Source organism: Eptatretus burgeri, chromosome 5 (assembly GCF_056783735.1).
Source record: "Eptatretus burgeri isolate ZD-2024b chromosome 5, Ebu_testis_v1, whole genome shotgun sequence".
NCBI classification, from domain to species: domain Eukaryota; kingdom Metazoa; phylum Chordata; class Myxini; order Myxiniformes; family Myxinidae; genus Eptatretus; species Eptatretus burgeri.
Genome location: NC_140965.1, coordinates 35154983 through 35169676, shown reverse-complemented (window position 1 = coordinate 35169676; position 14694 = coordinate 35154983). Strand labels below are relative to the sequence as shown.

The 14694-nt window shown below is 42.3% G+C and overlaps 1 protein-coding gene across 2 annotated transcripts in view; it reads right to left on the bottom strand.

Annotated features, from left to right (window-relative positions):
* Positions 1-11290: 11290 nt before the first annotated feature.
* The window catches only part of TBPL1 (TATA-box binding protein like 1), a 32312-nt gene continuing 28908 nt past the window's right edge, over positions 11291-14694 (bottom strand). For both annotated transcript variants that reach the window (XR_015058163.1, XM_085881392.1), the window contains one exon: positions 11291-12604. Coding sequence is in view for 1 of the 2 variants with exons in the window: in XM_085881392.1 (XP_085737518.1) it covers positions 12528-12604 (77 nt within the window). In the remaining variant the exon portion in view is untranslated. The remainder of the gene's footprint in view (positions 12605-14694) is intronic.

The following is a 14694-nucleotide window of genomic DNA, read 5'->3' as shown; positions in this document are numbered from 1 at the left end:
ACTGTTATTAAAATCACAATGGAATGAGTCAATGGGAAATTTATTTAATTCACAGGGAAGACCTGCCATTTTCAGAGTCCATTGGTAAAAGGCATTCTGATAAACCTTCATGGATTGCAAGGTCCTTGTTATGAAGTTCCAAGATGCAAGAGCCTCTTTGGACCAAACAATGATGGGTAAATGAGTCAATCTGTACCATGTATTGCAAAAATTTACTCATGCATTCCCTGGACTCTCAAGGACACAGTAATCATAAAATCGACCATCGGATTTGAGATCTTTAAACAACATCTAAAAATATGCAGAATTATGACGTTTTGAGGGTTGCTCAGCATGCTTTGCATTACGTCAACAAAGAATGGATGTTGATTCAGTCGCAATAATGAGCGGGAAATTCTGGCGGGAAAGAGTAGTCAGCATGTGAGCGTGTTTTTGCGAGTGCTGGGAAAGGTGAAGAGCTCAAAGAATAATTATGACTTGGCGATAGTTACATTCCACTTGTTATCAATATCATATGCGAGGACAACATTTTGTGGACACTCCTGTGTCGGGATCTTCGTTGGACCGCACCCATCGTCCAGCCCGCTCACCGTCCCTTCCCTCCATTTCCGCGCACACACACACACACACACACACACACACACACACACACACACACACACACACACACACACACACACACACACACACACACACACCTTTCACTCAATGTGGGCACTCCAATGGTGAGTGCGCCATCCTTCGGAGGGGGGATAAAGCCTGCTGTCCCGTCTGCTAGCATGTGCTTGTGAACGTTGAAGATCCCAGGATACGTTTGAAAAGAAGTCGGCCTTTGCTTTAAGGCAGTACCCGCGTGTCCATGCTCCGAGTTCGAAACTCCTGCTCTGGCCTATACATTGTCATCAAACTACTTATTTCTTTCACAGCCACAATTATTCCTATTTGTGAGGTTGGCTGGAGTGGGAGGGAGGGAAGTCTTCGGCCCAAATCTTTCACGAACCGGCTGGCCAGGCCTTACGGTCAATCAAGTAGTTCGGGCAATCATTTGCAATTTGTTCAGAGTTTCAGCAATAGCTCGCCTACTCTTCGTGAAGGACACCGTGGGGTCTTTAATGTCCACCAACTAATTCTGGCAGACGTGACACGCCTAGTTTAGCGTCCATCAGAGGGACGGCACACAAATTGATGAATCAATCACCCTACCTGTGAAACACTGGGATGACAGTTGATCGCTGAGTCGGGATTCGAACCGAGGCCAGACAGCTTCATTGGAAGCGAGTGTGACAAGTTGTCATCCAAGAATGACGGCTAATATTTGACGATAGCATCCTTCAGGTTCAGGGATTCCCGTGACAGGGAGCACACCTGAAGGGTGACGGATTCCTCCCAGGCAGGTAATGTGATGTCACTTACTGTACACAGTGTAATTCGAGTTCTTCCAAAATCGATACAAATTCCGAACTGCACACTCCCTCCGCCTCGTCTCGCCGACAAAATGTGCTGTTTAATGAAGAGAAATTCAAACTGCTGTTGTACCATCAAGTTACGATTGGGTTGGAGTCTGTAATTGGAAAGTTATTCAAATTAAATGACACTTTGAGGGCCGACTTTTTGGGATTCCCCCCCCCCAGTACTCGTCATGGAATGTGCTGTAATAGTTTAAAATAGATGCGTAATTTATTTTCCAGTCGTCGATCACAGCTTGCGCTGCAGATGAAGATAACAAATCGATGGGAAAACGAGGTGTGTCCGAGCGATGCATGCACGAGTTTTGGAACCAACACGAGGTCTGATGGTGCCGCAGCACGCACGCTCCCGGTGTACCCACGTCACCTTCGCATTCGTCACAAGCACGTCCCCTGCCACTCACTGCAAGCCGCAACTTGCAATTCCCCTTTTGGTGAGCTGGGCACGTGTTTCTGCAGAGCAGAGGTGTTCCTTCTCCTCTGACTTTCTTACACGAAGCAATGAACCCTTTGTATATAATACAAAATAATGAAAGGAGAAGAAAAAACAAAACAACCTATTGGCAAGCAACTTTACTGTGGGGAAAATAAATCCGACGAGGCTGAACATGAAATCTTGTATAAAATGTACACATCGTGTGTGTGTGTGTCGCATGTTCGTTATACAGAGCATGTGTTCATGTTTGTACACACTGTGTTGACTGGATCATGTTATTCAATGTTCCAAGCTGGAGCACTTTGTTCATGGTGCTTATTCAGTTCCGAACAGGTGTAATGTGGATGTGAAATGTCCGTTCATGGTTTAATACGATACACTTTTGAGATATCTTCATGTGCTCAGTCAGTTGAACAGGTCTTGCTGGAGTGTTGTCGTTCTGAACATTGTCTGATTTCATGATGTCATACTCAAATATTTTGTGGGTTGAACTCTTTTAAAACTTGATTGGCACTCAGGTAGAGAACATACCTCAGGTTAAACAGCTTACCGAGCAGATCTGCATCCTCAACCAAAATCTAATTGCCTCTTGTTCTTGTCACCTGCCCAACTCATCCACCAAGTTTTGTCATAATCTGTCCACAACTTTTTTTTGAAGTATCATGCTATTTTCGCCCAATCTCTCAATGGTAAAGAATCACTTAAACAATTAGAAAATTCTCGTATCCAGATCCGGATCTGGGTCTTCACCAAAATGTATTTGTACTTGCCGTACAACCCAACATGTTGACCAAGTTTAGTCCGAATCCATCTATACCTTTTTGAGATATCCTACGATATTTCCTTTTTGGCCCAATCTCTCAATGGTGAAGAATCGCTCAAAAAAATTCAGATCCGTATCTTCACCAAAATCTAATCAAATTGTCCGTGTGACACACCCAACATGTCCACCAAATTTTGTCAAAAATCTGTCCATAACGTTCTGAGATGTCCTGCTCACAGACAAACAGACATGGGTGAAAACAAAAGGCTTGGGCCAAAAACTTTCCACAGCCGACCCCACAAGAAGATGCTAATAATTGATGCCACGACTTGAGTAGTAGTAGTTGTAGTAGCAACCAAAATTGAAAAAGACAGTTCAAACTGCAGACCAATTCCCCAGCAGCAACAAACGACAATTTTGACCTTTGGTCATCTCGCAGAGTAATGAAATATTCTTATGTGGTATTGGTAAAGGAAACACCTCCATAACTCCAAAACCATGAAACCTATCAGCCCCAAACTTTGCAGCATGGTAAGGGAACTCCAAGGGAGTGCATGAATGAAAAACTGTTTGGCTCAATTTAAACACCCCTTTTGAAGATAATCAACTGCTTACTTTCACGAGACTTATCCTTGGTCAGCCCAATTTCACCTCATAGGGGTGTAAGCCACAATTTTAATTTGGTCCACAAAAAATGCCTTGCCTTGGAAACACGATATGTTCTCAGGGACTAATTAAAGTATATAATCGAAATATGATTTCAGATTTGAGGATCGGATATCGTGGATTAAACAAGGGTCGAAATTTGGAGTCAAATCAGAAATTTTAAGAAATTAGTGATTCTTAGAACTAAGCATACACCATATACACTGATGAGCCAAAACATTATGACCACTGACAGGTGAAGTGAATAACATTGATTATCTTGTTGCAATGGCACCTCTCAAGGGGTGGGATATAATAGGCAGCAAGTGAACAGTCAGTTCTTGAAGTTGATGAGTTGGATGCAGAAGTAAAGACCTGAGCGACTTTGACAAGGGCTCAATTGTTATGGCCAGATGACTGGGTCAGAGCATCTCTGAAACGGCAAGGCTTGTGGGGTGCTCCCAGTCAGCAGTGGTGAGTACCTTCCGACAGTGGTCCGAGGAGGGATAAACCACAAACCGGTGACAGGGCGTTGGGCACCCAAGGCTCATTGAAGCGCGAGGGCAACGAAGGCTATCCTGTCTGGTCCGAACCGGCAGAAGGTCTACTGTGGCACAAGTCACAGAAAATTTTAATGGTGGTCACAGGAGGAATGTGTCACAATCCACAGTGCATCGCACCCTGCTGCGTGTGGGGCTGTGTTGACGCAGACCGGTCAGAGAGTGCCCATGATGACCACTGTCCACCGTCGAAAGCATCTACAATGGGCACGCGAGCATCGGAACTGCACCTTGGAGCAGTGGAAGAAGGTTGCCTGGTCCAATGAGTTCCCTTTTCTTTTAGATCATGTGAATGGCCGTGCACGTGTGCGCCGTTTACCTGGGGAAGTGATGGCACCACGATGCACTGTGGGAAGCCGACTATCCGGTTGGAGGGAGTGTGATGCTCAGGGCAATGTTCTGCTGGGAAACCCTGGGTCCGGCCATTCATGTGGACATCAATTTGACACGTGTCACCTCCCTAAACATTGTTGCAGACCAGGTACACCCCTTCATGGCAATGGTATTTCCTGATGGCAGTGGCCTCTTTCAGCAGGATAATGCGCCCTGCCACACTGCACACATTGTTCGGGAATGGTTTTAGGAACATGATGAAGTGTTCACAGTGTTGCCCTGGCCTCGAAATTCTCTAATTTGTTGCTAATGTTTTGGTTGATAATGTTTTGGTTGATAATGCACAGGGGCATGTAAGAGAGAGATAAAGGAAATAGAAAGGTGCCAGATACCACAGAACACCTTCAGGGGTCTTGTGCAGTTCATGCATCGGCGGGTCGGCGCTGTTTTGGCGGCACATGGAGGAACAGCATATTAGGCAGGTGGTCATAATGTTTTGGTCATAATGTAAGCTTTAAGCAAGGCTGTGCACCCTCCTACTCATTTTACCGACCTCTTTAGGATGAACACGCTGAGTCAACCCAGTTTGTGTTATTTTATGGCACGACAGGTGCTCAAACTTAGAACCCGAAGATTTTAAGCCAGCCACCCGAATTGTGAAGCCGCTACCAGGCCTGTGCCTGAAAGTTTTCAATTTGCACATTCAGATTAAATTGTTTACAATTGGTTGCACGTTGAGATGATTTAAACGAGACACATTTGCTTTCAACTTCCCGATCACTTGCTATGAAGACTTTGACAAAGTTTCTTCCTCATGTCTACTTAAACATCAGATGTCTTTAAGCGATTCACATATTATGTCTGTAAATGGTGAGAGGTAAATTTTAAAAGGATGTAAAGAAAAGAGGGAGGATGGAATGTGGCATGGAGAGGTGCTTGAGCATAATGTATTCTGTTGCTGGAGTATGGTGTGGTACTGGTGTGGTGCTGCAACATCGATGCATATGTGTTTCTTTCACCCAGTGACCCCTGCAGCCTCCTCCGCTTCCTTCAGATTGTGAACTGTTCCCTTTCCCTTGGGTGTCATGTGCCTCATTTTTCCTCTCCACGAGTGCCTGGTTTCTCATCCCACTATTCTCCTCCTACTTCCTCATTCGCTCACTGAAAGATAACGAAAATAAACATGTCTTTGCTAATATATGCTGCCTCCCTTCCTTGTGGCCATTGGAAGAGGTCTGTGGTCAAGGGTGCGAGAAGTGGGGGGTGGTGGAGGAAGTGCCCCATAAAAGTTTTGTAGGGAGCAAGATGTCCCCCCCCCTGCCCCTCAGTGCCGAGGGAGAGAGGGAGAGAGGGAGAGAGGGAGACAAAGGAAATAGAAAGAAAACTACATTCTCGGTCGAGAACAGCACTCCGCAGAGCACACACATCCATCAAGCTGAACAGTTTACATTTTGTATCCCACTGATAGGCCAGATCTGCATCCAGACTTGAACCAAAATCTAATGAGCTTGCTCTTTTCACCTTCCCAACTCATCCACCAAGTTTCCATCCACAATGTTTTGAAATATCCTGCTATACATATCAATTTGGCCCTCTCAATGTGCAAGAATCACTTTTAAAATTCTCAGATCCAGATCTTCACCAAAATGTAATCAATTTGTCGTTGCCACACACCCAACCTGTGTACCAAGTTTCGGCCAAATCCGTCCATAACTTTTTGAGATATCCTGCTCACAGACAGACAAACAAACAGGGGTGAAAACATAACCCTTGTTGATGGAGGTAATACGAGATAAAGGACTAATTGTAAGGACAAGAAGAGATGTAATATTTATCTCTCAGCTTGAAAACATCTGCGTCGAGGTGATTGACCATTCGAGTTTTCCTGGGAGTGACGAGCTCCTTCACAACACAACTGAGAACACTGCAGGTGAATGTTTTACCCTCTAAGTTGTAATCCCATCCTGTACCCCACAACATCACAACTGGTACAATCATGGACGTTTGCCACAAATGGTCACAGCCCAAATGAGGAGATGCTGCTCATGCTTTGAGTTCAAATTCCTTCTTTCCTGTTTCACTTGAAGATTATTAATAATCATAGTTTCAGTGATAAATGGTTAGTTTGAGTATGAGAGTCGTTTGGTTTCATGGGTTAATAAGTGTGTAGTTGAATTGAGGATTGCAGATTTGAATTCCATAAGTTTCCCTATTATTTCAGGATTATAAAATAGTTTACTTGATTAAGAAAATTATTCAGACTTCAATAACTACCGGGTTGGGTGAGTGGTTGAACACTTATTTGTGTGATTGTAGGGCTGCAGGTTAGAATCCTGACCTTTCACCCATCATTGAAAATTCTAAAACCCTTGATTGAGAAAATTATTAGATCCTCGTGGAGGACCTCGAATTCTTACTCACATTGTTGTTCTTGTGGACTTTTTTGTTTCACAGCCTACAGTTTTCATCGAAACTTCCTGAAACTTGGCAGATATATATATATATATATATATATATATATATATATATATATATATATATATATATATATATATATATATATATATATATATATATATATACCCTGCGCAGACAGTAACCATCTCAGATTTTGAAAATTTCTCCTAGAAAAAAAGTTATGACGTCAAAACATCTCCGCTAATGGAAATCGCCGAAAAAAATTATCTCCGAAACTAGGCAAGCTTTTTGAATTCTGTTTGCGGGAATCGAACAGCAGAGATGAATTACCGCACATATGATACATCACTATGGCGTCATATCAATTTTTATGACGTCATTCCTATTTTTTGTTTCACAACCCAGAGTTTTCATCGGATCTTCGTGAAACTTGCCATGCATATGCAGAAAGCCCACGGCACAGGCAGTAACCATCTCCGATTTTGGAAATTCTTCCTAGAAAAAAAGTTGACGTCATAATATCTCCGCTAATGGAAATCGCCCAGACCATTATCTCCGGAACTAGGCAAGCCGTTTGAATTTTGTTTGCGGGAATCAAGCCGGGCATTAGCACAGATAATTTATCGCAAACTTGATACATCACAATGACATCATATTCGTTTTTATGAAGTCATCATTAAGAGGACAAGGATCTTAGCTCATTCGAGCTTGTTTAACTTGAAGAGCAATGGGGTTGGAGATGTGGGTTGAACACAGGGGCATGTAAACGTTGCAGGTTTGAATCATGTCTTTTTAGCCATCATTTAAGGCGTATTAGATACGGTTGAGGTGGTTAAACATAACTTTCTCTGACTGTTTCAAGTTGTGAGTTTTAATTACATATTTTGATCCTTTAAGTAATCAAAGTAAATCATTAATTTTTTTTTCTCAATTGCTGTGAACGCCAACAGGGAGGGTGTTCAAAACTTGGTTTGTCACTCGAAGAGCGTGGGTTTGAATTCCACGGCTGTTCCGTCGGCAGTGGGTCCTGGACTTGTAAATGAGCTCTTTAAGCTGCTATTTAATTTAAGGGGGATGGCGAAAGAGTGGGGTGAGCCAGGCTTGACCATCGGCCCAATTGACGACAGATTCGGGAAAAATTCTAAATGTGAGAGAAGAGGGTGACAAATGAATGCAAGTGAGGGTTAACCTTAAACTTGGTGAGGGTAACAGTTGAACGTTTCTGGCAGAACGGGTGGGACCTGCAGCAGTAGGGAACCCCATGGAGGGCAGCAAGAGCAAGACCATAACAAAATGGGTAAAACAATAAAAAGGCCACCGACTTGCCTGCAGTGAGGATAAATCATTCACTGAGACTCAACCTCTTACAGCGAGATGCCGAGGACACGGGAGGACCTTGGATTCCACGGCCTCAATGGGGGCAACATGGGAAGCAACAGCACCAGCACCAGCTCCACGGTCATAAACCAAGGTTCAAATTGATCCCACATTTGATTGGTTCTGTGTCGCCATTTAGCGAGGACTTTTCATCTTCCAAACAATATCGAATATAGTTATACATTAAAAAAAAAAAATGAAGATAATATGCAAAAGTATCAAATTCACTGAAAGCATGAAATCATAACGAAGCACAATTAATTGATAAAAGTTGGAATCTGAACAAACTCGATCAGTATAGCTCGATCCAAACTGAAAGATGTGATAAATACTATTTCAAAACTTCGGATTTAGTTATAAACCCTTGATTTAACAATGCCATGTTAATCTTCTCTGACAATGTTTAAAGGATCAGACACGAGACAATAAAAGTTTTGTTTATAGTAATCAATCGTTGGACTCACGTGTTGCTGTCCCGTGTCTGCCCGCATCACGTGTCCTCTTTCCCTCTGCTCATTTCCTGTTTCTCTGTGCTGCACAGTAAATTCATCCTTCCTCCACCAATACCACCCTTTGAATTAAATAGTGACTTACTGAAATCAAGCACATTTACAACGTTATCAAACATATACCACCTTAAAGTTACATTTGCAGTATACTCCTCAGGGGTGGATCCAGGATTTTTTGGAAGGGGTGGGGGCAAGGGGTCCATAAATCAAGGAAATAGGTGCATACTCTCCCAGATACTTTGAGTGTGAAGCCACAGCAAATCGTGTGGTTCGTGGCTTGCTTAAGAACTCTGGAATCCTTGGGATTTAAATGCTGTCAGGTGCACTCTGAGCATCTCGACTGACCACATCAGCTACATGTTGGGAGGGCAAAAAAAAATCATGTATGCCTTTTGTTGTTAATTTTGACATGATTGAGTTGGAACCTGCAGTGTAGCTCTGTCAATTTAACGGAACACCAGTTCCTCAACATCCTCTTTGACAATCACTCTGATTGATGTTTTTATTGTCAAGAGTGCTTGCCTGTAAGTGGCATGGCACAAAACCAAGGGTGACATGCAAATATGGGACTCACCCAATCAGTGAACTTTCCAACCCTGATTTCTGCCAATGGCACACTCCTCCCTTCTGGACTTAGTTATGACAAATTTTCCTACAAATATGGTCTGAGTCTCCTGTTCCTCTTCTGCCCCAATAGGTTCATCTGATCATGTGCTTGTGAGAGTCAACATCTCTGGCTATAGTCAAAGAGTGCCATCGAGTCGGCAGTTCACTCAAGCTGACTGGCAGGGATTGCATGTCGCCCTCTCAGGCGAGACAGGTCCATCAGTTCCACCTCTCTAGCTATTAACACTGCCTGGGAATCCTTCCACACAAGCTTGCTTTCCCTTATTTACATATTTATACAATCTTGTCTGCAGTTATCATACCTATCCTCTCACACCTGGTACACATAATCCTGTGGTGAGGCAGTTGCTTTCAAACATGTAACCCCTTCTCTTCCTGGAAGGCAAATCTGACCAAAGGTAACTTCAGATTATTCCACAAAGCCCAGAACAAGTGTGTCCACTTTCAGGAAAGCCAGAAAATAACATCTGGCCAACCTCAAGGCTGAATTCTTAAACCTGTCTCCCTCCTCTAAAACCTGGTGGCACCTGCTATGTGAGTCTTTGTCGTATACTCCCCCACCATCCCTTTCCTCACAGTTGCTCTTGTAGTTATAGTTTATAGCCCTCCTACTCCTTCGTATGCAGCACACAGCTGCATGTAGCATCATTGGCTGAGGGCGTGGCTATGCCACTGATGCATTGCCCCTATTACCAGTACACCAGTACTCATTTCGCTGACCTCAAGATGACGGGCTGTCAACCGCCCCTGGTGTTAATTCAATGGGTAAAAACAGGGGCTCAAACTCAGGACCCTAAATCCCAAGCCAGCCTCCCTAACCACCAAGCCAACACCAGGCTTTTGTTATAGCCTGCTCCCCATGCTTCGGGAAATGGGGTTTTGCAATCACAGGTTTTTGTGAGTGTTGCTTGTTATCTATACATGCAGGTTTCAGAAGGTGAAACAAAGCCCTCCCAAGTCTCCGTGTGTGTGTGTGTGTGTGTGTGTGTGTGTGTGTGTGTGTGTGTGTGTATGTGTGTGTGTGTGTATGTGTGCACACGTGCAAGTTGCTGTTGTTGACTGCTATCTCCACACATGGGCAGGTTTTAGGAAATGGAACGGAGACCTACCAGGTCTCAAAGTATGTGTGTGTGTGTGTGTGTGTGTGTGTGTGTGTGTGTGTGTGTGTGTGTTGTACAATATGTGGATATAATGCATATGATGAAAGGAGCCGTGTCTGTCTGTTATGTTATAACTTGAGAATGGATTAATGGATTTCAATAAATCCAACTATGGTGGATTCAGGGAACTTTTGTGATGAAAATTTTTTTTTTTTATGGGCACATGGGCACATGTGGTGAAACTGCAACTGCCAACTTGTAACGCTGGTTCCAAGGCCAACATGTTGCTTTCTGTATCAACATTGAACATATAAAAATTATAAAAGGAGCCATGTCTGTTTGTCGTGTTACAACTTGAGAACGGATCAAAAGGTTTCAATAAATCCAACGAAGGTAGATTCAGGGAACTCCCATGAAGGTTTGTAACAAAATTTTTTTTTAAATTGTGGTTACATAGGCACATGTGGCGAAACTGCAAACGCCAACTTGTGACGCTGGTTATCCCCACATTCCCAGGAATCCTTTTTTCTTCTTGCCCCATTGATTAGCCATCACTGCAAAGATTGGTATTTCTATCAGCAAAGTGACGTGTAATATTCTATTATATGTAAAGGCAGCCATCAAAATGGTAGAAAAATGGGATCAAGTGATTTTGTGTTTAGTGATGTCAAAACAATATTTCCTGAAAGTCAATTACGGGTTCACCCTACAGGCAGCATATTTTTGGCAGTAAGGGACGAGGGGAAGGCACAGCTGTATACAGGAACGTTTTGACTTTACTCTTCATTTACATTTGGGTTTTCTTGTAACCTACCAAGGATTCTCATTTCCCAAAATTCTTCATTTTATTATTGCTCTCTCCTGGCTATTCCATTACCCTCCTTCACAAACAATCAACCCCCCACCCCATCACTCAAAATACATGAAGTAATCAATCAGTTGCATATTCGATCTACTTACCTTCAACGGTCTTTGTATCCCATCATCGGTATTCATGAAGAAGTTAAATTCTTGCCACCTCAAAAGCAACAAGCACTCAAATGGATATGCAACAGGTAATCAAAAGAACAGCCTTTAATACAAATTCCTACTGGACTTACACGTATTGAAACAATATACAAATATCAGAACATTGTATCACCTGTAGTTTTCTTTCTCAAAATTTGAATAAACATTCTAAGGACATGGATGTGCACTTTGCAGATGCAAACACATGGAATGGTATGTTATATGCAAGTGGCATCTGAAATCTCTCCTAAATGTATGTGTGTAATTGTATATATATATATATATATATATATATATATATATATATATATATATATATATATATATATATATATATATATATATATATATATATCCACACATACTGGAGGAAACAAAGCAACTGGACCACTTTGCTTTGAAAATCTTAACTGCCAGGAAATTCTCAGCATTGTGATCGATATATTCCTCTTAAATGTGGAGACCATTTTAAAATGGCAGCAATAACAGCTGTTTGCAGCAAAAAAGAGGGTAACTTTTTTTTTTCTTTCTTTCCTTTTAAAAGTTGGCTGCATGCAAAGACATTTATAAAACACACAAGGATCCAACAAAAGGGAATCCCCTTTACAATACATCCAATGCAATGAAACCCTAAAATTTGTCAGCTCCCCTTGCAACGAGGAATTAAAAAGCTGCATCACCAATTACAGTGAAAGAAAACATTTCATTTAATTTCATTTCCCTTTCATCCTGAGCACTGTTGTGTTGTGCCACATCTATAGGTTATCTACAACACACCCGACTAGTTAATGAGCTAATCCCACGATGAAGACGTCACACTCGAAGCATGCTTGGTGCACACAACTTGTTTGTTACAAAATGGGACACAGCCATAACTAAAAACACTGAAACAAACAAACAAACAAAAAGGATGACTCAGTTAAGCTACATTTGAAGTTAAAAAAAGTTTTGCAATGAAAGATTTCCTTTTAACGGTGGTGACAGTGGAAGGTCATACGCCTGACAAAGCATCTTGCAAGTACTTCCTTAGCATCCTTTACAAGGCCTTTCTTACCCCTGTGCCAAGCCGCTCTTTCCTTTGGAGCTCAATTGGTAAAATATTTAAAAAAAATGCAGGAAGGCGCTACGATATTATTTAAAATAAAATTTAAACCTTTGCAATTCACCTCAACCTTTCTGAAGAATGTGTTTGAGTTTAGCTGTCGATTATTATTATTTTTCCCTCGTTTAAAAGGTAACTCAGTGGCATCGATTGACTTCAAGCTGATGGGAGGGCCTTTGCTCGTCATGTGCCCTTCCTACTTGCAAGCACCAGTGGGTACACGTGTTCTACGGCCTGGGCAGCCCTTGCCACGTTGGAGGCTGTTGAGGATGGGGCAAGAGAATGTTAAAAAACACACACACACACACACACACACACACACACACACACACACACACACACACACACACACACACACACACACACACACACACACACACACACACACACACACACACACACTTGTGTATTATATGCAAAGCACTTTTCAGATAAAATTCTCAGGAAAATAAGTTTATATGTATAAACCCCACCCCAAAAATGAACTTCAGCTTGGGACGGGAAATTTAGTGAATGCAAAAGGAGTGTTTCAACAATCTATGGAGAGAGCCATTTTAGATGGTGTTTAATTCTGAAAAACGGATGACTTCTAACTTGTACGAAATACAATATGATGAACGATTTGGCATGTTGGATATAGCTAACAACTCTGACTGAGTGATATGTGACATCGACCAGATGAGCACAGCAAGAACTCCTTAGTAACTCTCAAGTTTTTAGTGAGTCATCAGCTTACAATTATTCGAGAGCAGTCTATCGTGCTGTAATGCACATGTTGATCCCCAACCTTATTTTGCTGCTATGGCAGTGTATATTTTAAATGTTTAGATAAAAGGTTTTAAAAGCAAATTAAAGTATTATAACCAAACACTTTTAATGATTCTGTTGAAATAATTATTCAGAAGAAAAACAAAAAATGTCCGTGAAATGTTGCACAAGATATCCCACAATACACTGCATTTTAAAGATGAAGGCACCCAGTAATGAAGGTTGGTCTTGTGTCGGTGTGAGAATCCTGGAGAAACAGCTTTCACTAATTCTCATGGATATTACACACCCCAAATTTTGATCAGATATTTTTGGGGGTGGTGGGGGGGAATTGTGATTATATATATATATATATATATATATATATATATATATATATATATATATATATATATATATATATATATATATATATATATATTGTTGTGGTTTTGCAAATACACCACCAAGCATACAAGAGGCATGCAGGTTCCCAGAGTGAGCTATATCATTAATTAAATTTGAAGGTCAAATTTCCCTCCCTGAGTTTAGAGGTTGAGGGACGTGCATTGTGTGGGTTTATCAAGGACTTCCCCTTTATCTATTGATCCAGTAATCTATCCAGTATTCTGTACCCTGCCGTTCTTAATCTCCACATTGTGGTTTCATTCTTAAGTAACGCTTCGCCCCTTCACCTCCCATAATTTAAGATCACCTGTTTGTCCTTTCACCTCACCTCCTTTGTCGTTTCATTTCCCACTTCCCCTTAGAAACCCCCATTGTTGTCATTACTGTTAATATGTCCCGACTAAATTCACCCTGTAAACCCATAAACTGGCCTCCAAAGCCAGTCGTCGACTGGGCATCCTTCGTCATGCAAAGTCCTTCCCGAGCACACCTGAGCTCATGACTACAAACAAAGCTTTCCTCCGCAGCCTGATGGAGAACTGCTCTCCCATCTGGGCTTGTGCTTCTGCCTCTCACCTTTCTCAGCTTCACGCTATGGAGACCAAGACATTTAGGATCATTGGTATCTCCTGCAATGAGGCTGAGTCTTTGGGTATCTCACTCTCTCACCGCAGGCAGGTCGGTGGTCTTTCTGTCTTCTGCAGTCTCCTCACCACTCACCCCCCCACCCGCTCTGTATGCGATATGTCCCCCCCCCACATATTTCTGCAGGGCGCTGAAGGTCCGCCAGCAACCCCCTTCTGGTAAAACTACCAAAATCAGGAATCACTCACTGTTCACCTTCACCCTTTCATTCCTCTTTTTCCCCCACATTTGGAGCAAACTCCTGCAATCTCTTCAATCCCACTCTTCCCTCCAGATATTCAAAACAGCTGTTCACCACCACCTCTTATCCAAAACCATGATCTTTTCTACCCCTGTTAATCCACCCCAAACCCACCTCCTCCTTATTCCTTGCTTTCCTTCCTGAAAGTCCCTGCAGTGTCCATATTGTTTAACCTGTGGACCCCACCCATCCCTCTCCCTTCCACAGATCTAATGTCTCTGTTCCCCACTGTTTTGTCCTTCTCTCTCCCACCCCACGTTGTACGTTCCGTGTTAGCTCTCATACGAGCCTCGATATTGTATACAAAAA